The sequence below is a fragment of the Mytilus edulis genome, chromosome 4, assembly GCF_963676685.1.
Source record: "Mytilus edulis chromosome 4, xbMytEdul2.2, whole genome shotgun sequence".
NCBI lineage: Eukaryota > Metazoa > Mollusca > Bivalvia > Mytilida > Mytilidae > Mytilus > Mytilus edulis.
Genome location: NC_092347.1, coordinates 61,635,137 through 61,659,883, shown reverse-complemented (window position 1 = coordinate 61,659,883; position 24,747 = coordinate 61,635,137). Strand labels below are relative to the sequence as shown.

The window sequence follows — 24,747 nt, the reverse complement described above, 5'->3', positions numbered from 1 at the left end:
GATTATAAAATGATTGGATAGATCGAAAGCTATGTACTAATATAATTGATGTGGGAGTTGGCACTACAAAATGGACATGGAAATTTCTCGTTTGTTTATTTAGGAAAACCTCACAATTTATTTGTTGTAAACAAGATAGACGTCGGGCTATCGATGAAAATTACAATAGACCGACACGAGATAAGAAAAAAACAAACAATTTTTGTCCAAATGTTTGGTTGAAATGTTTCAGCCAACAAGGGAAGTGAGGGTTCCAAATTAACCAAAGTCTACGAATGGGTCTGAAAGGACAACGAATTTATGAATGACGGTCGACAAATGGAGACATCATGGCCACACCAAGCAGGCAGGTTGCAGTCGGGCCTTGAAAAAAGTATTCAATATATCAGTTCGGCGAAACAAATATTCCGGTCAGATATGGGATTTACATGCAAACCCCGTTATAAAAAAATAGCACCCGTTTATTATTCATCATGTTCATTTTATGCTAAATAATTATGTTTGAAATTTTTGTTTCTTATAGCAAATAAGTGGACAAAATATTGTTTTCAATCCAGATATATACGACCAGAATTTTTGATTAAGACAAAAATCAGGGTAATATTTTTTCTCTCAAACTTCTCAGATCATTGCCTCCTCAAATCAAATAGTTCATACCTTTAAAAGACATAAAATCTATCTAGAGCTTACTGACTGGGGATCATTATTCACTGGGGCCTTTGGGATTAAACATGTTTTCGTAGATACATAATATTGCTATGGAACTTTCACGAGAGTGTAATAGAGTATTACTTTCTGTTTGGTGGAATTATGAAATAGAAGTCAGTACGTTCTTGATCAATCCTTTGTTGCTTTGAAGGTGTCATAAGCAAGTGTTACTGTAATCTGAATTTCAAAATGACTGAATGACGGTTTTTTTCCTTCGACGCACTGGTTAACACCGCCGTAGCGAATCACATGACGTTGACATAACCAATAATATATTACAGTAAATACGAGCAAAAAGTATAGTTATAAGTTAAGAAATGTCGCATAAAAACAAAATACACGGGAAATGGCAAATTTCACGAAGTCTTCGCCTGATTAATATTTTTTACAAAAAAATAAAAAATAAATCCAAGTCAGTACGCCCTCTACGCCCCCCTCTGGATCCGCAACTGACTCTCAATAAGAGACCAAATGACACAGCCTTGAAATTAACAACTATATATACAGGTCACCGTACGGCCTTCAACAATGACCAAAGCATAGTCAGCTATACAAGGCCCTCAAATGACAAATGTAAAACAATTCAAACGAGAAAACCAACGGCCTATAATTAATGTACATAAAATGAACGAAAAACAAATCTTTAATACACGAACAAACGACAACCACTGAATTACAGGCTCCTGACTTTATGTATGCTTATCTTTATTTTTTTCAGAATGTTCTTCTGTAACCCCGGCTGATGTAATTTTTGTGATAGATGAATCCAGTAGCGTTGGGCAGACGCACTTTACTGACACAATAAATGCCCTTTCAACTACAGTTGACAATTTAGCAATAGGTGAGAATGACATTAGAGTAGGATTTGTTCTGTTTCATGCAAATTCATCTTCTCGAAGCATCTCATATTTGAACACCAGTTTCGACAAAATTGTGATCAAGAGCGCACTCTCTAGTGCTAGCTATGCTGCAGGGAATGATACAGATATTGCCAGTGCGTTAGATTTTACCTGCCAGACGATGTTTGTGCCAAACAAGGGTGAAAGGTCATCTGCTCAGAATTATCTTGTTCTCTTGTCTGATGGTATAACAGATGCCACTCAGGCCAAAACATCTGGTATTTCATGCAGAAGCGATGGAATTACCATAATTACTGTTGGAATAGGCGGTACATCCAATGGGCACCTAGTTTTAAAAGATTTAGCCGTTTACTATACGTATCCAGATCACTACTTAAACACAACATACGCTGAACTAGGAACAACACTACCAGTACTCGTCACATCTGTAGTTAACTGTAGTTCTTCAGGTAAGTCAGCATAACAAGTCACAGAATAACTCATCCATACTGAACAATGTGCCTGCAAGTTGCCAGTTCTATTTAGAATTACTGAAACATCTTAATATTATCAGAGACCGTGTACATATATCTCTGATCTTATCATTAAATTTTATATTGGTCGGCTGAAATGGCATGAGCTAAAATCCTGAACTTGTGTTGGTTTCAGCAGATGACAGTTTTCTAGGGATATCATAATTAAATCCAAAATAGAGAAAGGTACCTTACTCCAATAAAACGCGGACGTCATCGAAAACACCAATCGTCGATTATTTTTTTTGTTGGCTGTAGCAGAATTTAATTAAATCAAGTGCATTTCAAGCGCATTTGATTTTGCTATTATGATAACATCCGTAATTGAACTTGTGTATAAAGCAATAGAAAAATGCATAGATGGACGTTCGGACGGACACACAAACAAATACTTGTTCACTTTACCAGAGACATATTGTATATATCTCTAATTTTGTCAATTTTGTCAATTTTGTTGAGACATAATTCATTTTTGTTAATTTTGTGTAACAAAAGTCGATTTTGTATGCAAATTAGTTCACAGAAACCGAACTAAACTAATTTGAATACAAAATTGACTTTTGTCGCCCAATTTTCAAATTAGGTAACAAAATTCAAGTCTGTGTAACAAAAATGAATTTTGTCATGACAAAAGTGACTTTTGTCCGCTGATAGATAATTTTGTATGACAAAATTTTAAATTTGTAGTATGATACAAATTTTGTTAAACTGAACTTATTTTTGTTGAACAAAAGTCACTTTTGTCCGTACAAAATTGAATTTTGAGTACAAAACCACAAGAGTCCCATTCGGCGCCCCGTATAGCCTGCGTTTTAACTAAAAAAATACACAGAAAATTTCTAATCTTTAGCAAATTGAAAAAGTAAAAGTTATCAACTGCAAAAAAGTAAATAAAAAAAAAAAAAGACGCAAACATTAAAAAATTAAATGCAATATAAACTTTCACCATTGTATCAAGGATTTGTATTATATATATGTCTCTGATTTTATGTATTATTAAAATTCCCGAATCTACATGCACTTATATTACACCTGGAAATTAACGGGTGAAGACATTTTTATCATGTCATCAATGGTAATTAATTGACGAAAAAATAGTAGATAAAAAACTTTTATATGAAGAAAACATTTTCATTATAGAAAATCGTATATACATTTGTTTAATGTTGCTTGGAAACATAACGCTTTTCGCTTGAAGTGAACACCTTTTCCGCTAAATCAACCAATCGAACGATTGTTTACATTTAATAGTCGGTTTTATATAAGCATGCGAATCACCCAAGCAAAACAGATACACGGGGTAGAAGGAAGAGAAAAGCCGTCCGTTACATGGGGACTACGTTAAATATTATTTTGGAGTGTCGATCGTTTTCGAAAACATGTAAACTTACAGAAGGAATTTCGTTTTGAGATGTAGTTTTGTATATGTAGAACTTCGTGTATATTTGTGTGTTGTGACTTCAATTTGGATTTTTACACCGTACAATGGTGTTTTCGATCAGTGTCAAAAGAGAAATATTTTCAGTCGTTATATGTTTATTATTAATTGGTAAGTTATCAATTATCAAGTTAAGTACAAAGTGCATTATTTGAAAATTAAAACTTGGGTGTTGAAAGACATAAAATTATATCTATGCCACTGAAATTTTATAACATATCATGCTTGGGGTGGGGGTATAGGTTCTTCACTGATTTATGATTTACAATAGGCCCTTTACAATATAATTCTAAAATAAATATATTTGTATAACAGCATGCAAAAAGATTTTACAATTCATATACTTTTATGTTTTATATGAAAACAGAAAAATATTCCAATATACTATCTTTTTTTTTCTTCTCTAAATTTTTACTGGTAAATTTTATATATGACATGCCTTTAATATACATTGTTTTTGTACATGTACAAACAATGTATACTATCTGAACAATATATCTAACAATATATATGTTCCTGATACTATATAAAAAAATATGAATTTTGGTGAACCATTTGGGTTGCAAAATCACCAGGAGTAAGGGGTGTTATACAAATAATGTGAATACACAGAACCGCAATCCAATCCATCTTTTGCTTCCCTGTTTCAATATCTGTTGTAAAAATTTGTATAATCACAGATTGCGTAGAAAAAACATCAGGTACATGTATTATACATAATAACTGAAATGAAGAAACAGTTTGGTTTTAATATAATTATAAATGAAAATGAATGAAAATAGATTTTTTTATTTCATAAGATCATATATTATTGAAACATCAGTATAAAAATTCATTTAAAGATAAGTTTATTAAAATGTTTTAGACGCAATCTATAAAAAATGTTAAAGTAAGCACAATATATCAAAATGATAACCTTTGTGTATTGAAATGTTAGACACAATACATGTATATTAAAATGTTACAAAATTATTTAAAATGTTCAGGGCAATATTTTAAAACATTTTTTTTTATATTCTTAATTTGGATGGCATTGTCTATTGCACATTTTGCCCTGCTTTTATACAGGCACATCTATTTGATCTATTTGATTCAAATTTATGATGCCACATATTGTCATACAGTGTCCCGTTTAATGCCAGAATGGTACAATGTACATTGTAGCTTTGATTTTTTTACAACCATTATCCTGCAAAAATGTAGCATGTGTAATTGCCATATCTTTTATATCAGCATATGCACATTCAACACTTCCTTAACTTTGAGAGCATCTGACATGTCTTCCAATGAACAATTTTACACTCTGGCTTAAAATCCTTTAATTGAGAAATAATACTATCAGTACATTCAGCTTCATTGTCACCCTGTAAAAATGTTTGGGGCACCAAAAAGAAGAAATATATGTCATGGTCAGGAATGTACATTCTACAACCTCTGCTGTCCGTTTTGATTTCAAAGGCCAACAAACCACAAAGTTTGTTTTATGATGTTCGTAATATCATCGTCACATATTAAAGCTGCTGTTTCTGATAATTTTCTGTGTGTCACCACATGAAAGGATTTCATAGCTGCAAAAGTTGCGATACATTGTGAATCACAATAGAAATGCAAAAACAATTTTTCAAGATAGGGAAAGGTAAACAAGCTTTACTTTTCCTGCAATTTATTTTATTGTTTTTCAATCAAAATGAGGGAAGAGCTTATCCCTTACTCACCTCACCCAACATACATTTGTAATCCATGGCTCCATGCCCACCTGTCCCTCTCCCCTCCTATGTCAATAAATAATGCTGTAAAGAGAGTGAAACATGTACATATATATATATGAAATATAGATAAAATATATATTATTGTATTTGTTTAGTATAATGACAATAATGCTTCTACTTTATAGTTTTAGTATGGTAAATCCATTTTAATATATACAGTAACACTTAACAGGTTTTCAAGGCTTGTTGTTACCAATTTACATGTACATGTATATACATGTACTGAAAAAACACCATTATACATGTAAGCTGCATTATTTAAAAATCATATAATAAAATATATTATAAAAAACAAAGTAAAATACGTAAAATTTAATTATGTAACTAATGCAGCTTTTTCTTTACCCGTTTTAATACAAGCCTCTTTTTTAAAAACTAAATTCCACTTTTGTGTTCAACGTGCATGGTTATAAGACAATGCAACATTCAGAAGCTTGACATTCTAGTAAACAAACACTAGTTTTTAGACTTAAAATGTAAAGTGAACTACAATGTAAATGTACAACTAAATCGATTATTTGGAGACAACATGTAATGGAAAGTTATCTCCCTTATCGAATTAACTTTATTGCAATTTGAAAGTCACCATTGACACTCTTATGAACGTTGCTCCTTCTATTTTTTTCCTTTAACACCTGATCTCAGTTTTACTGTATTATGATACAACATAAATCTGAAAAGAATGAAGGTTTTATGATATAGAATAAGATGGATATGGTAACCGGTTACATACCAATGAGACAACTTTCCTCAAATGGCCAAATAACACAGAAATTAACAAATATAGGTCACTGTACCTCCTTCAACAATGAGTAAAATCCATACGGCAAATTTAGCTATAAATGGCCATGAAATGTTAAACGTAAAACAATTGAACAATAAAAATAAAAGCCTGATTTACATGTACGTACATAATAGTGAACGATATGGAGCAACAAATGACAACCATTGAGTATCATCCTCCTTCTTTTATCAATCGATCTCAGTAGTTCTAGGTAGTACTGTATTATTAAGGTGGTACCCAACACTTTGACTAAAATTAATTTGACTCGTTTAATTTTCTTAAAATTTTGACAAAGTATTTACTTTGACCCTTTGACAAAAATATAAAAATTTCAAAAAATTTGAACCAAGCGTTTTATCAGAAAAATTACACTGGTTATATAGTAGTTTGATGAACACTTATTTTGATCAAAGAAAAGCTTGATATTCCCTTAACAACACAACGTAATCAAAATGTTTAGCTGATTTTACAGAGTTATCTCCCTGTAGTGTTAGGTACCACCTTAAACAACATAAATTTGAAATAAATGAAGAAAAGCAAGATTTTATGATATGTTCTGATTATTCATTGTAGATATAGTTACAGCACAGTCATGTAACTGCACTGAGTGTGATACAAACTGCCCAGGAAGTGGAATAGCATCATCATGTTCAGCTGGGTCTTACTTTTCTACAGACGGGAATTGTGAAACATGTCCCCAAGGATATTAGTAAGTATTCTTTCAGTAATTTCTATAGATTGATTGGTTGGTGTTTAAGGCCACTTTCAATACTATAAATTGTGTTTTTTGGTTGCGGTCAATTTTAATGGCAGGAGAGAACCACCATAACCTTCTTTGTGTAATTTCTATTGAAAGTTGTCATGTGTTTTGTAATTTCTATTGAAAGTTGTCATGTGTTTTGTAATTTCTATTGAAAGTTGTCATGTGTTTTGTAATTTCTATTGAAAGTTGTCATGTGTTTTGTAATTTCTATTGAAAGTTGTCATATGTTTTGTAATTTCTATTGAAAGTTGTCATGTGTTTTGTAATTTCTATTGAAAGTTGTCATGTGTTTTGTAATTTCTATTGAAAGTTGTCATATGTTTTGTAATTTCTATTGAAAATTGTCATATGTTTTAAAACTTAATATACATTTTTACATTTGTATATTGAACTTTCTCTCTTTTCCATATCTGCATTTATAGACATACATTTGTAATACAATGTATATATATACATACATAATAAGAATATTGCAAATGGAAAATGATATTATATTCATTGTGATAAATTTACTCCTTTAACACATAAGAAAGTACAGAATTCTGCTATATAAAGTGAACAAAAATAAAGCCTGCAATTGCTCTACAAAATATTTGTTTTCTGTGTATTCAGTGCTTTTTGATATTTTGGCATTTTTGGTACATCCACTGTATTCAGAATGAACTTAAACATTATGTACATGTAGCACTGGAGGTCTTTCAGGATGTGTATTTTGTTGGTCATTCGACTTTCAAGGACCCAGCTGCTATTGCACATTGTACATGTAGCACTAGTACAATGTACATGTACAATAGCATGGTTCTTAAAAGACCCTGATATTGTACAGAAGACCATACTTATATGTGGTCCTACATGTAGCTTGTTTAAGATATTTTGTAACTTTATCATGCCTAATTACTTTCTATAATATTATAAATGTTTTTTTCTTTACAATTTTATCAGTAACAAATAGCTGTATGTTTGTATTTATTTAAATTTATATACATGTCATAACACCCATAGTAATATATTACTTCCTGATTCAAATCACGTTCTCAAAATATGCAAACGCTTGATTAAACAATTTTTACATTTAAATGAAATTTAACACACCTGAACATTTGTTTTTAAACCAAATTTGAGAAATCAAAATCAATTATTGTTTCCCATTATGGAACTGTTTCCTGAATGGCTTTCATTGTAATTTTAGCTATTTGAGCTTTACTGCTTTTTATTGATATCCCATTATAAAACAATGTGAAGAACTATTGATATAAAAACCTATAAAGTTTTAATTAATCACTGCAGTGGTCTTTACCTGAGCTATTATTTAGAATGCATCAATTACTTTTGTTGACATTAGCATACAGGTAGATGACTTTTCATCATTCAGTTTATGACATGCTTTTAGCATATATGTAAACAATCATCAATATCTCAAATCTCCCTATTGAAATTTTTATAACAATCATCTGGTTTTTTGAAGAACTTAACCTTTCTTGACATTCGTGAATATGACATAATTTCAACATGTTACGCAAACAATTATCTAGTCTTGAATTTTTGAAGAATGAACTGTATATATAGTTACGGTAATACATTCTTCCCAATCCTTATTAAAGCATTCAAACATTTCATTTGTAAATTTTCTGAAATGGAGATAAACAATTTGATAAGGAATAATGCAACTGAAAAGAATTCTGTTGTTGCATAAAAACTGTAAATTGGCAAAGAAATTTGGGGAGGGAACAGGGTAATTGTGCACACTGTCATCAAGTTTCCTTGCAGTGTCTTTTATAGATACTAGAACACACCTGTGATATCGCGGGTTTGTGACTGAATTAAAGTATATAAATATGCGTAAGCCTGATTTTAGTATTGGTATTGCCATCTGATAAAGTCATGCCGATTAAAAGATGTACAGTTTTCTCTTATTTCAAAATCTTTCTGTTTGAACCCGTCTACCTGAAACTTATCAATTATTGGTAATGTTAATTATTTGGAAAACAAATGGGCCTGGAATGGAGTATTTTTTAATAAACAGCATTGTCCTGTTTTAGTTATAAATAAAGTTGAATTCTTTGATTCCATGTTTTACGTCATGCAAGCAAACAAATTAAAGACAGTATCTATACGCCTTATTTTAAGTCCAGATTTAGTATTCATATTGTCATCTTCGAAAGTCATACTTTAATTAAAATACTACAATCGGGAACAATGGGACAATGATTGAAATTAGTAGTGTCAAGCCTGTGATTATGACCCGTGAATATAGCAAAATTTTAAGTAAACCATTTGGTGGTGTGCCTGTCAGTTACAGGACATACAGATAAGGTAATAGGTACCATATGAATATACTATTGGTATCAGTATCAGATTCGACCCGGAACTTGTTAATTATTGGCAATATTAATTATGTGGAAAACAAAAGGGTCTGGAGTGGTGTAATTTTTAATCAACACTGGCATTGTCCTATATTAGCTATATATAAAGTAAATTCTTTGATTTGTCCTTTTTACCCCATGAGGGCTGACAAATTGGACCTCGTTATTTTTAGTATTATAGATGTGGAAAGGATAATCAAAATTGGCAGTTGTGTAGCTAGAGGACTTAAAAATTGGGGTTGCAGCAGGAACAGTATACATTTGTACATGTATTGACCAGAAAATTGCACTAAATCTAAAATTTTATGGCCATATATAGAGGACTGGACCTGCTATCAGGATTCACCAGTCTTTGATTTGATTTGCTTAGAATTTGGAGTGTAGTGGGCTTTTTCTTTTCATGTCTTATTTTCAGGGTTGAATTACATATCATGGCTTTTGTATGTGGCCTGCATCATTTTTTTTTTATTTGTACTTTTACATGTAGCTGTGTAATGATTGGTAATGATTAGTAATTAGATATAACTTTTTGTTCTCTCCTGTATGTATGTATGACCTGTATTTGAAGCTTGTTTCTTTGTCAATGTTCTTGCACATGTCAGAGTGGGTATATTGTTTATATGATGCTCTTCAGCATACATGATTAATTTTTTTGTCATGTCATTGTCATTTCATTGTCATTTCAATGTGGACTTATAATAATGAGTTTGAATATCCCATCAGTATCTTGCCTCTCTTTGAATATATAGATTGGATGTGCTGTGATCAGACAGTTGAAATTCGATCAGTTCTTGCAGGAAATATTTTACATCGCATCCTATTACAGTTGACTAAGTGACAAAGAGAGTTTTAATTGTAAACTAGACTAAGGTTTTAACTTTGCTTCAATGTTTACATCTTTATTCAGGTTAATCATGCTTGGAAGCAATTCTATTCCTTTATATATGTTTCAGTTCAATAGTCATAATCACTACAGCATGGTTAATGATCAATTAATTTATAATTGAGGAATTTTGTTTACGAGTATGTTAACATTTGTAAGTTCTTTTCATGTATATTCAGTTTCCATTCTCAATTTTATGTATATACCTACATACATGTATAAATTGACACCACTGATCTTCATTGCTGTAATATGAATAATGAATTTTTCAGTTTCTGTAGGCATGGGGTCGTACTTTAGGTACAAAAATATATGTTGCTCAAAACCATGTCATTGGGACTACATATATATCCGGTAGTTGTCTCATTGTCAATCATACACTGTGTAACCTATCCATATTTTATATTTGTATGTATTGAATAATTGATGTTTGTTCTGCAGTGGTTCATTTGCATAATAGCAGCTAGTGCATTTCAAAGTGAACCTAAACCAGGCTGTTAGTCTTCTTGCTTAAATTGTTTCACATTTTTCATTTCAATGTCTCTTATAGCTTTCTATGCTGTATAGGTTTTTGTCATTGTTGACCATACAGTGACCTATAGTTGCTATTTTCTATGTCATTTGGTCTCTTGTGGAGAGTGGTCTCATTTGCAAATTGCAATAATACCACATCTAATGTTTGTACTGTTTTAGTCGGTTTATTGAGTCAAGATTAACTATTAAAAATAATCAGCAAAAGATCATATGTCATAACACTGATGACCCTAGTAGAACTCTAGAAAAAATCAATATGTGGCACCCATGAGAATGGTAATGTATATAAAGGCATCATTCTCATTTATTCCTATAAAGGTTCGTTTGCTTTAGCTTGCTATGATAATTGCTTTATTAGTCTCTTTGTCCTTTGGTAACTAGTAGTTATCTCTAAATAGAAAATTGTAAAGTAATCCATCATTCAAAGTATGTTGAGCTGGAGTGAAAAAAGATAAGTGGGTTAAAAATAACCAGTTTCAAATCGGAATGATATATACCACTTACATAATTGATGGTTTGAAAAGCTACAGTTCACATGTTTACCAGATAACATGATTTATGTAGACTAAAAGTATTGTTATTTTTTGTATACATGTACATGTATGTCAGTAGAACAGCAAACTAGCAACATATTTATATATAAGAACGATATTTTGAGGTCAATACCTAGACTCTTGTACAATAAAGGGCTAAATAAAATGAAACATTCCCTGTAGGTCTTCTAAAAAATTTATCAACTGCCTTGATGGTCTCATAGTGGTGTGCTCAACTCTATTAAGCAGAGGCTGATTTAAGGGGGAGCCCAAATGGCCTGGCCCCCCTTTTATGGGGAAAATTTGGTTGATTATTTAGAAAATTGGAGTGGGCCCCCTCAAGGGCAGTCAGTGGGCCCCAACTTATGAAATTTTCTCGATCCACAACTGAGGGAGGTTTGATCAAGTCAAACCAAAGACAGTACAATTGGTCTTCTCTTCCTAGCTTAATATATTTAAGAGTAAGAGCAAATATGGTTGGCATGAATTCAGAATTAAATGTCTGGATAGAGTGACATATCCTCATATAAAATGCTACAAATGTGATCATGAATTAGCATATTAAAGGGGCACTAGCTACGATATATATAAAAAAAATAAAGTATGATTTTTTTTAGATCAATCATTAATCAAATTGGAATAATGAAATAATAATTTGCTTTTAGCAATCAATTTCCTTTAATTTTGTTGAAATAAGCGATTAAACATAATTTTTGACTGATTCACTTGCAAGTGAAAACGTCATCATTATTTTAACCGGTATTCATGTGAACTTCAAGTTAACCCCTAGCTAGAGATTGACAACGCATGCATTGTACGTGTACTGGTTATTTAAAGAAAAAGAATGTCAACAATGAAAGTGAAACTACGGTAAATCATTTGATTACTAATTCGATGCACATAAAATCATTCTTATATGGTTAAAAACAACGAGAAACATCTATTTTTAATCTATAAAATAAAATCAAACAGACCTATAAAAATGCAATTGCACGTGTTGGTTTAATCTATTCGTATCTTTATTTTTGTTTACATCGCTTATATGGTCATCTGAGGTCAAATCGATAGTTAATTAGATGGCGTCTGGACTAAAATACACACGAAACGAACCTATATATTATCTGCCCCATGCTCTGTAAACTGTTTATTTTAGACTTTTCATAGTTTGCATAAATGTTTTACATTGTTATAAACCAAATATGAGAATTTGAGTCAAATCGGTTACAATGAATTTGACAGCTAGTGCCCCTTTAAACTCGATCTGTAAAGTAAAAAGCAGAGTTCTGATTATCAATCTATCCATCAAACATATAAATCAGTGACAACATGACCATGAAAAAAGTATTGAAAGTACAAATTATGTACAGATTTCGATGCATATTTAATTTAATTTTTGAACCGAGGTTTTCGAAAGATGTTGTCCCTACTCTCCTGATATATGCATGTGTATAACAACCTCTCAACTCGAAACATAAACCATAATTTAATCAAAAGGTGGAAATTTTAAAAAGCAGTGTCTAAATTTGTCAAGCAATTACTAAAACCCAATTTGCATACAATTATAGGTATATCAGTTTAATAGATATGTTCCAGACCGTATGAGTATTTGGACCGTACGCGTACGGTCTGGACCGTATGCGTACTTTTTCGAAAGACTTATACGGTCGGACCGTACGCGTACGGTCTGACTAATATCAAGGAGTTGGTCAATTGTACTAGATACAAATACATATAACAGATCAACATAAATTAACTCTCAAATAAATAGAAAAAAAATCAATTGTTATTGAAATAAAAACTTTATATTTTAACTATTTAAAAAATTCACGCTAATTAAATCTGTAAATCTCTAGTTTTTAGCATGTAGATCAGTAATACATAATACACTAATTGAATTATGACAATTAGCCTCACTGAAATTGAATGTGTATAATGTGGGAGGACAATTGCTTTAGAATATTTAGCAACTTTTCAAAAAAATGCTTATCGAAAGGAACATGCATTTACTGAAAAAATGTAAATATGAAAAATGTACTTTTGGTAGCGAGTGTCACTTTTGGCGAGAGTTTCAAAATAGGATTCAAATATTCAATTAAACAAATATCTAATTTAAATTGTTAGGTAGTTCATTTTATCCATCTTATTGTAATAATAACAATTTGTAAAACTAAAAATAAAGATTGTGATAAATGTTTGTATAGATGTAACCCATATGATCCAATAGCATGTATGGTCAGCTCATACTGGACCATACGCGTATACTCATACGGTCCGACCGTACGCGTATGGTCGGACCGTACGAGTATACGTATACGGTCCAGACCGTACACGTACGGTCCAAATACTCATATGGTCTGGAACAGATATACTGTGGAGTGTGGATTCATTAATTAACATGGAATACCAATTTTCATAGATTCGTGTGAAAATGTAAACCATGAATTTTAATGTTTAACAAAGTGCTAATTTTCTATAGGCTTGTACTGGCTTGTATGTATACTTTGGCAAAACAAGAAATAGAATATCAAAAAAAGTACTATTTTTCCTTAATCCACAGAATTGGTGCCCATGAATAAATGAATTTAATGTTATAAATAATACATGTAGTATAAAACATGTCATTTACATGTAATCTTGATATAGAAGGTTAATCTGATCCACATGTTTATTTATGTATGAGACAGACTGTTTATTCCATAGACTTTAACAATATGGATTATCTATAAAATATTCATGTGTAGTGACCCAAGTTTCTCAACCCTTAAATACATGTACATGTATTTATTTGTTATGACTTGAATCAAAATAATAGAAAAATCAACATGTATTGTTTACATCAACAACTTTAATCTGCTTCCTGTCTTTTAAAAAAATATGCCACCAGTTTTGATTATGTAATAAGGTTGATAGTTCACATTTGTCATGGAAAAGATTCATCAGCATAAGAGCAAATGGGTCATAAAGGACCATAAAAGGGGGAGGGAAATGGATAACCTGTAAATGACAATTTATTGAAATGGAAAGCATACAATAAGGAGCCTGATTTTAATATCTAAAATTTAGATAAAGCTTCATTTCCTTATGAATTCATTTTTGCATTGCTGTATAAATTTGATGTTTTGCCAGAAAATTTGGATTTTAGGATATTGATGTATACGTTTGTACTTTGTGTAATTTATAAATCAAAGAGGCCATATCATACTTGTGAAACATTAATGGTTAAAAAATATACCCACTACCACCCTAATTTCAAGCTGTAATCAGTAGGGTTGCTCATAAATTTCATTAAAAAAAATTAAAAACTCCCACATGGAAATCAGTGTAGCTGCACGAATAATTAAGATTTTAGGCTAAATTTCGCCACACAAAATTGAAGACATTGAACCTACGTCATATGTCAATAGTTTCAAGTTTTTTTCTCATTCATGTATCCTTTAGTGCTCAATTAAGTTAAATACAAAGTTATAATTATATATTACATGTCGTGTTCTTCATAGGGCCTTATAGTACCATAGTACCATGGTACCATGATGCTATATTTTTTGTGATGATGGTATATATTTTATAAAAGAATGTTTTATCAATGCAGTGCTATTTTCAAATCCCATGGCCTAGTATCAAAATACTAGGTAGAATTTTGTACATGAAGTGTTTTATTCCAGCTAATTTGTAGAGTTTGGGAAGGCAGCACCTTTATTATACAAGTTCATTTTTTAACATATTTGAATATTATGTAAGACTGTTATATCATATATATGTTTAACTGATTATAATATTTGAAGGAAATTATAAATAAAAATGGGATTATGTTTCTGAAGTGTCTAACTAATCTTTAATATATACAATGTAAATATTGGAGAATAGAACTAATTGACTTTAATTTTGATAGAAAGATAGATATAAATGGTAATTTTGATGAATTGTCGCTCATTAGATGAAATTCAAGCAGCCCCTTGATCATAAGTGAGAGTAATGCAATTTAAATATACAAAAATGTCTTTTTTACTTTAAGTACTATATCTTTTTGATCATTGTAACTATATCTTGTTTTTAACACTTGACTAACAGTATTTGTAGTTTGAATATGGAATCAATTATGGGTACTGGTAAATTTTCTTAAATGTGACTCGCACATACAAAATTGATTGATAAAAGTGAATTGTACATATATCAAAGGATTTTGTTACTTATAGTTTTCAATTATATTCACACAGCTTTTTTATTATTGGATACTTATTACTACCCATTTTTTTCATTATATACTTTAACATTGCGATAGAATTTGTTGTATTACTTATAAGTTGACTAGCTTGAATTTAAATTGGAACAGTTAAAATTTTAAATTGCTTAATTTTGTAAAATTTATTCTACACCTTAGTTCTTATTAAGAATTCTCACAATTTTATTTCAATAATTGTTGTGCAATTTAAAATTTTTCAAAGGCATGGTCAATATTTATTTTTTCTTTTCTTTACCTTTTTTAAATAGAACTTTGTATGAGATCGGATCATTTTCTTTTTACATACACGCCGTCCTTAAAAATGAAATAGTTACTGGTATAATTTTATAGGTAAATACGTCACAGGGTTGTTGTTTATACAACTGATTATTAAATCATGGTTATACAAACAAAATATATTTACTGTTTCATAAGCCATTATTTTAATTAATTTCCTTTTCTTGTTTAGTTAGATCTTTATAAAAGTGGTATCCTTGTAAATTAGTTAAAATATTCAGACTTACTCAAGCATATGTAAAAGTACTTTTTAAACAACTGATGCCTAAGACGTCATCTTTTGTACTGATACAATGAAGTTGTTAAGGTGGTACCCAACACCTTCACGAAAATTAATTTGGCTGGTTTAATTTTCTTACGATTTTGACAGAGTATTTAGTTTGACCCTTTGACAAAAATATAAAAATTTCAAAAACTTGAACCAACCATTTTATCAGAAAAATTACACTGGTTATAAGCAGTTTAACAAACACTAATTTTGATCATTGAGAAGCTCAATATTCTCATAACAACACAGTGTAATAAAAACGTTTAGCTGATTTTACAGAGTTATCTCCCTGTAGTGTTAGGTACCACCTTAAGCTATTTTAAAACAAACATATTATGGAGTATCATACCCAGACTAATGGAGTAGATGATATTTATTGTACTTCATTCACCTCAGGCGTGGATCCAGAGGGGGGTTCCGGGGGTTGGAACCCCCCTTTTTTTTGGACGATCAATGCATTTGAATGGGGACATGTAGTTGGAACCCCCCTTGCACCTAATGTCTTTCCTTTCATTTGTCTGTGAATCTGTTCGATATTCCATAGATGTTATAATGTAGATGGGTATTACATCTATGGATATGTTCTGATTAGAAATTCTTTTAATTTGATGAGTATTAATACTGTGAATTTATTGATTTTTTGTGGGTTGAGAAAAACTTGCATATTCAGGGATATTTATTTTTTATTCAGGTTTTGGCAAAGATTACATTCATTCCTTAAGAAAATTTGTAATTCTTGAACATTTTGATTCCTGGTTCCCCTGTACCAACGAAACCACAAAAATTGGTATCCAATGAATTATATTAATGAATTCCCAGTAAGTGATTATTTGATATTAGGTCTGAGACTTTGTTAAGTTTTATTGTAACATGTTAAAGTTATTTTTTATATCTGTGCCAGTCACTTACTCTTTGATGATGCTTTGAATTTAAAGAAAAAATAACTGATCTCAGATTTTTTTCCATGACATATTTTTCAGCTACGATTTTCAGATAAGGATCTTTCAGATTTACTTAGCATTCACTTTTGATTTGAGTTGTACCATGGTCTAGATTTTCATCTTTGAGGAGCACTCGCTAATCCTTTTCAACAAAAATTTTGAATGGTTAAAGTTATTTAAGACATCACCTTTATTGAATTTTACGAAACATCAACACAAGTTTTCGTATTTTTATGAGATAATGTCTAAAGCAAAATTCAGATTTTTGTTTTCATTTTTCCATAGTTTGCTGATGAATGGACAGTTTTGTTTTGCAGTTAACTATTAAATTCACCCAGGGATTTTATTTGAAGACATATTTAACTTTAATAAACCTTCATGGAATGTTTTGAGCATTTACATCTTCAAGATCAATTATAGCATTAAAAAACTCAGAGTTCCTTATAAGGAGTCCAAACCCTGTGTAAAGTTTCTTTAAATTTCTTTTTGAGTAAAAAATCGAATGTTTTTGACTTTGAAAAATTCAAGGAACAATGATTTCTCGTCTGAATGTTTCAGTAAGCATTCATACTACATCAAATATAGTCCCTTAAGAATACAATGGTACAATGTATCTAATATTAAACAATTTATCATAACTCTTTGTATTTACTTCCTAGTGTAAAGCATTCAAGTTCAATTTTTATGTATTTTTTAAAATTTTAAAGTCAATATTTAAATTTCAAATTATGTCAAAATAAGAATGTACTTTTTTTATACATTATTTGTACCAGATATTTTTGGAATGTCAATGTCTGAATGTTTTTTATACTTTGCTGGAACATGACGTTTTCGGAATGTGAATGCGACAGCGTTTTTATCTTATTGGTGGCAAATATACTTGATTTAAACTTTTTTGAGTTAAATGATTTGGATGATTGAAAAAGAAATGTTAATTTTGAAGATTTTAGACGACTCCCCTAAAGGTGGTAATTAAGATTTTTTATACAAACAGTTCTGGCATGTCTCCATTTAGTAATTGCATTGACATTGAAATTCAACGATTTTGTATTATTTTTGGATTATCCACTTTGTATAAACATTTTAACTAAGGCAATGTCTCTCTCTCTTGCTTTTTAAATAGATAAAGAATCTTTAGTCTAGTGGACCATATTACCAATTTGAAGGTAATTGGGTAAACTAATCACTTCAGTGTTAAAGAAAGGTGACATAATCTTTGTATTTAAATTTATATAAATAAAATTAGGGTTTAGTTGTATTTGACTTATGCAGCCATTTTATTCCTGTATTATAAATTGATTATTGATCAGAAAAATACAGAGGGCACAGTTGACCAATGTAAAATATAGAAAAAAAGTATAACAAAAATAATGAAGTGAAATTCAAAAAGGGGTATAAATTCATAAAAGCTGACAAAATCAAATGTACGTTAGACTTTTCCAACCATCAGAACAACTTGGATATGACTATTATTCTTGACTTAGTACAGGCATTTTAAGAAATGATGTGTAAAACCTGCCTTCTGTTTGATAAAAGACATGCTTAAATGGAGAGCAGCCTTTAATCTGTTGGTATCAAAGCTTTCTGGTCAAGTTCAGTTATGGTGCGCATGTAGGTCCAAGGATAATAGATAAGTAATTGGTATCTCTGCCCAGTACTAATATTTTCAAAGGGCGTTATAATTTATGGAAACATTAAAAAAAAAAAGGGATTTAAATTCCAACCTAGTTCTCTAGTTCTCAATTTTTCATTAGCTTGCATGCGCCCTTGTATGTTTTTTTTTTTAAATTATTTGCTACCTTATGTAAGTAGTACACATTTAAAATTACGCAGTCAGACAGTTCCATGAAGTAAAAAAGTAAATACATAGCTAAAGAAACAACATAGAAAAGAGAAGACTGATTAAATAATAAGGTCAAGAAATTTAATTTGTTAATTTATATTCTAATTGTGTACTTGTATGTTGTAAAGTACACTGGACATCAGTCTTAATATTTTATATAAATTTGAGATAATCAATATTTTATTTGTGGATAAAAGCTTAAATGGTCAGTAAATTTGCTTATGTAAATAGCCTATCAAACAGCTAGATTTATGGAATGTCATCAGAGTTGACTTTCTATGCTAACGGTTGTAAAACTGAGGATCAATATTTAAAAATCGGAAGAAAATTGTACCTGAACAAAATTCTAAAGATTTACTGTAGTTGTGAAATGACTTTAATTGTCCATGTCAATATTTTATGTTTTGTTTGTAGAAAACATGATTTTGTATTACAAAAAGAAAATGACCTTAGGATAAAGTATAAATATTTGGTATGAAGTTAGGGAGCTTAGGTACTAGAAATGTCCTTAAATACATGATATCTTACTAAACCTAATTAAAGCAAACATCTCTCGAAAACTTTTAAACAAATGTAATAACTTTCAAACAAATGTAAGCGTGTTACTTGATTTTTCATAGAATCTCCATCAGATGAAGTTTTATTTGTATCTGCTTAAGATGTATAGTAGTATAACAAAATATAATAGCTTTCATTTTATGTTTACCCAGAATGCATTTTATGTAGGGCTATTTTAAAGATTAAAATAAAATAATACAATTTTAAAGCATAAAGGAAGGCAGAATTTCCAAATTTTGCAGGATGAAACATGGAGAATTCCCATTAACTATAGCTTACTGGAAAGGAATCTAAACAAGAGAAAATAGCAGATATAAATACTTTCCGAAAATTGAAAGTGAAAATAGAATAACTGTACTCATTTCTTTCTGCAATACATATAATCTGTTTAAAACTTCAATTTGTTGAGTTGTTTCCCCTTATGAAAGAATTGTATCTCTTGTCATATTAAAGCCAGAATTGGTATCTTCAATGTACACATACAGATATTGCACAATCAGAAATTGGCTGTAGTGAAATTGAACAATTAGGTAAAGAAAAATCAGAAATGAGTAACATTTAATTCAAACATGTTGTGGATAAAAGGTTTTTCCTTCAAATATAATTGCATACTATATCAAATTTAAAATGGTATATTATGCAATAAACAGGATTAATTTTCAATTGCCTTGAGAATTTTTTTTTTATATATTTAACATGCACTTGTATATGACAAAGAAAAACCATTAAAAGTTCAATGGAATCCATGCAGACTAAAAGACATGTCATCAATTCGTTCTATGTCCTATACATGTAATTACATGTGCCAGTGCAGTTGAAGGAAGTTAAAGCTATGAAGATCTATACCCCATTCAGACTTATTTAAACAAATTGATATTTTATCATTCCTAAATAGAATTGAAAAAGATTCTCTAACAGTGTTATCAGCTAAGTGTTAAATATTGATGAAATCATGTGTAATTTGATCACAATTAATTTGTATGTGATTATTATTTGACATATAAATTAGGTATTTTGATCAATTAATAACATATTATTACTATTTACTTTTGGCAAGCAAACAATCTTATGTAAGTGTTCAGATTTTAAATAACTGTTCCAGGTAGACTACCATACTCTACCATTCTTGTATTTTCCCATAGATTTCTGATGCAACAATTATGTTTATGTTATTATGTCGCAGTAAGAGTTGATTGTTTAATTACATCATTTACAACGACTGACCATAGGTCAACCAGTGTAACTCATTCATAAAAAAAAAATTGATGAGTCTTCAGTTTCCCAGTATATTATCAATATATTTTCTTATTTCTTTATTTGCATTAAGTATTGTGTCTAATATCGGTCTTTAATATAAACATGCTGTCTAGATTGGACATTTTGTCTATAAAGTTTTACAAAGATGTATATATTTGTAAGAACTGCACCATGTTCGTACTTGAACAAGACAACAATTTAAAATTTATATGGAGGTGCAATCTTCTTATATTCATATAATGAGAACTTGGATAATGAACCTGGTTTCAAAGGAACAAAATATATGAGTTTCCTCAAGGTCACAGCTATTATGTTACAGAGCTTAATGCATAAAGCAGTATAAATATTAAAAATGACTTCCTTTTAAAGCAGGAAAAGCAACTGAGTTACTTTTTAAGGATATCATTTAACCAATGCTTGTTTACTTCCTTAGCATTGCTCATAGGTATAAACTTTTGACCTGTTGCCTGAAACCTGTTCTATTGCTCAATCAATCAAGTATTTAACCTTTTGACCTCTAAATATAAAGCAAAATATATTTTATTCTTTCTGAATGAAATCGTGAATAAAAGACTGAGGAAATTAATTACCACTTTTAGTCCGTGTAAAAGGTTGTAATCATCGATGCTGGAGATAATCGATTACCTTAATATGGTTAATCAGGAAATGTCTTATCAAGATTACATGCCGCAGCAAATTTCTTGACATGCAAAACTCCTGTAAATCATTGCATTAAATCAATGTATGATAGTTCAATCAATGGATTTCCAAGCAGATTTGAAGCTGTTGGCTAGGAATTCTTCAATTATGATTTCTGCATTAGAAGCGGAAAAAATTTGACGATCATGACTTTGTCAAAGCATATCAATTTTTAAGTGTATAATGAAAATTTCACATACTCAAGCATGGCAAAAGTCTCAAATTGTTCTATTTGTTAAAAAGATTACTAAGCGTTTTTGAAGATCAAATGTCTGTTTGGCAATTCAAACATGTTTATAAAAAATTATCTACCGACTCCTATGAAGAAAGACCTTCAAGTAAAATCCTTTTGAAGGACTGATAGTAAACAAGACCATGGAATGAAATGATTTTATATAAAAACAAACATACAAGTTTTATAACAAGGCATCAAAATGATATAGTGAAAGAGTTCTATGATTGAATAGGTTACAATGCATGTAGATGTGCACATAGATGCATTAAGCAAAAGAAGAAAATTTCTATTCTAATAGAAAATCTATGAACTATTTGTATTTGAAGCCGAACGTAATTTGACAATGAACACCCACATTCCTGACAAAAGTTTTTACTAAAAGGTTATAATCTATATCTTTGATATTGTTTACTATCAGAAAGAGTTATAGAATTAGTTGTAGAATAAGATGAAGCATAACAATTCTTCCTTAATTGCATTTATTAATTATTCATAAATGTTTAATATCATATAGATATATCTATTACTACATCCATCATGATAATAGGAAATTTGTTGTGTGGAACGAATCAGATCTTGAATGCAAATATTTTGTAATACAATACATTGATTATAATTAGTATTAGATGAGCTGTATTCTTTGGGTTTTGAAATCAATTTCTCTTTTCTTTATATTTATCCTTTACCATGCAATGTGAATTAATATCTTGTGGAACAGTGGAAGCAGTATATATGCTAACTTTATATTTTTTCTATCAGATCTTACTGTGATTGCTAGGTCGATAAAAAAGTTGAATATAAGATATGAAATATTAAAAAAAAAACAATGGATGGAGGGATGGAGATTATAAAAACAAAAGGTTGTGCTCTAAAATCAATTGGTTTCCTAGTTGTTTATTAAAGGGAAATTCCGCGATTTTTTACTTATCATCTAATTATGTTCATCTTAACATAAAAAACACATTTGCAAAGTTTTAAATTTATATTCCTTCTAAGGCCTAAAATAAAATATTGTTTGTTTCCCCAAACCCGACCGACCCTGCAAAAACAGTGCTACTCATAAAATTTTATTGTCAAATTTAAGTTAAATATTATTTTATTTATTTCCGATTTTCAGGCTTGCAGGATCGTCCAATGTTGTTCAAGCTTTTTGGAAAAAAATAAAATAATTTCCCTACCTTCCGACCCTCACCTGGCTTGGCAGGGTCGGGATTGGGGAAACAAACAATATATTAATTTAGGCCTAATAACGGAGAAAATCAAGTATTTGTAACTTTTTTGGTTGAATTCTCGAGTCGGTCGTGACGTATTAGCCACGATTTATTGAATTCTGGGAAAAAATAAAATCTGTTTAACTCTTATAGCTTATCGACAATATACGTAATTAAAAGCGCACAGCTGACGAATGGTCGAAGTTATAAACCACAATATAAGAATGAACGAAAGTGAATATGCATATATATACCGTTTTGTATTGATTGAATTAAACTCCTATAAAATTATCTCTAGTAAATGTTTTTGAATAAATTTAATTAATTATTGTTGAGATTTTTTTCATAAAATATTTATTGAACATTTTTACTGATATTGAACTGAAAATATTTCAGTTCTATTTACCGTTATTGTTTTGATAATCATTTCAATGCAACTAATGTGTGAGCAGAGTGTGTATATTATTTTGTAAAGGTCACTGTATATTTCTCGGCTTGAGGTCAATTCGTTTACCTTGTAGCTATTTAGCCGCAGGTGTGAGTTCAAGCGTACACAGGTATAAATGTTGTTACTTGGAAAGGATAAATAGAAAGGATTAGAGTATATGCTGTCATGATGTTAATACACTAAGATTAAATACACGATGAGAATAAAGATACAATAATTAAATTGTGTAAATTAATTGAAAATAAAATTCAGATTCGTAATTCCGAAAGTGTATAAAAATAAAAGGAAACAATTTTTGATTACTTTCTTAGCGGCAATTGGCGTAAAGATTCAAATATGAAGCAAAAAATAGTAGTTTTAATCTTTAATAAAAACTAAATGCAATATTACCCAATTTGATATACCATTGTACATCTGTTTGATATCATTGACTTTACCGGAATTTCTTAACTTGTATTCAAATCTGGCTGTGTTTAAATGCTAATAAAACTATTGCAATTTTAAAGTTTTTAATTGACAAAAAAATACAACATACAACATGCATAATTTTTTTTTAGTTTCTTTTTAACATTTTATTCTTACATAATTAAATTCATTTGACAATCATTTACACGAACTTTTTGTGAAAAGAATACTAATTATCTAAGCTAAGGCATTATATCTTTTGAGGATTTTTGAGGATTTTTTTTTAAATTCTATGATAATAGTTGTGCAATGTTGAACATGATAGCCGTCATTAATCCAAATAAGTAATACAGTAGTTGTAATAAAAGTTATACTTTAGTCATGCATTACAGATATTGACGAATTTATAATAGTTCGTTCATACATCGTTGTTCATGAAACAATCATTATTAGTATACATGTAAGTTTCCTGACGTATAAGAGCCATTGAGGATGAGCTCCAGAGAAATCAGACTAGTTGCGTTTCGTTCGTTTGTTTGTTGGGAAAGGAGAGGAAATGCAACCGCTTGTACAGATAAACGACAGAATTACCATACAAGCATTTATAGTCAACACAATCAGAAAGAGTTCCCATCGTTAGACGGGGAATATGAAGGCTTCCAAGAATGAACAAGTGACATGTCTAACTCTGAACAGTTAGAGAACAGACTATCGACATCGAACGCTTGTTCTTGATATTTGAAACTGTATGCATATATATACGTATACGTTTATGATATAGTGATGAGTTCTGACAAAAACTAAATTCCTTCATGGTTATATCTTGCCATACGTTTATATTGGTTTGTAAGGTGATTACTCAAAATCGTTATTTGAAAATCCTGTTTGTGAGATGTAGATTCATTTCAATACAGAAATTTCGTCTATATATTTCACAAGTGTATAACACGGAGAAGCTCTGAAGGTTCATTACTCCCATTTTGTTTGGGTGTGAACCATCGATGTTTACAGCAATATCAAGGAATAAGGTGATGATGGTAGAAAGAATTATGGGCGTCATGTGGCAAATATTACATGCATATCGGACAATGAGTTGTCAATCTGTATGAAAAGTTTTCCAATACAACCATATTATTGAGAAGGAATGTTTACATGCTATACTCTCGTACTAGTATTACAGGGTTCTTGTGGCGTTCACCTTAGACACACATCGTTTTAA

General features: G+C 30.3%; 1 protein-coding gene across 1 annotated transcript in view; it reads left to right on the top strand.

The window, feature by feature from the left end:
- The first annotated feature begins 3,353 nt into the window (after positions 1-3,353).
- Positions 3,354-24,747, top strand: part of LOC139521950 (mucin-19-like) — a 151,518-nt gene continuing 130,124 nt past the window's right edge. Inside the window, exons 1-2 of the mRNA XM_071315768.1 lie at positions 3,354-3,629; positions 6,645-6,780. Of these exons, the coding sequence (XP_071171869.1) occupies positions 3,566-3,629; positions 6,645-6,780 (200 nt within the window). The 5' untranslated portion in view covers positions 3,354-3,565. The remainder of the gene's footprint in view (positions 3,630-6,644; positions 6,781-24,747) is intronic.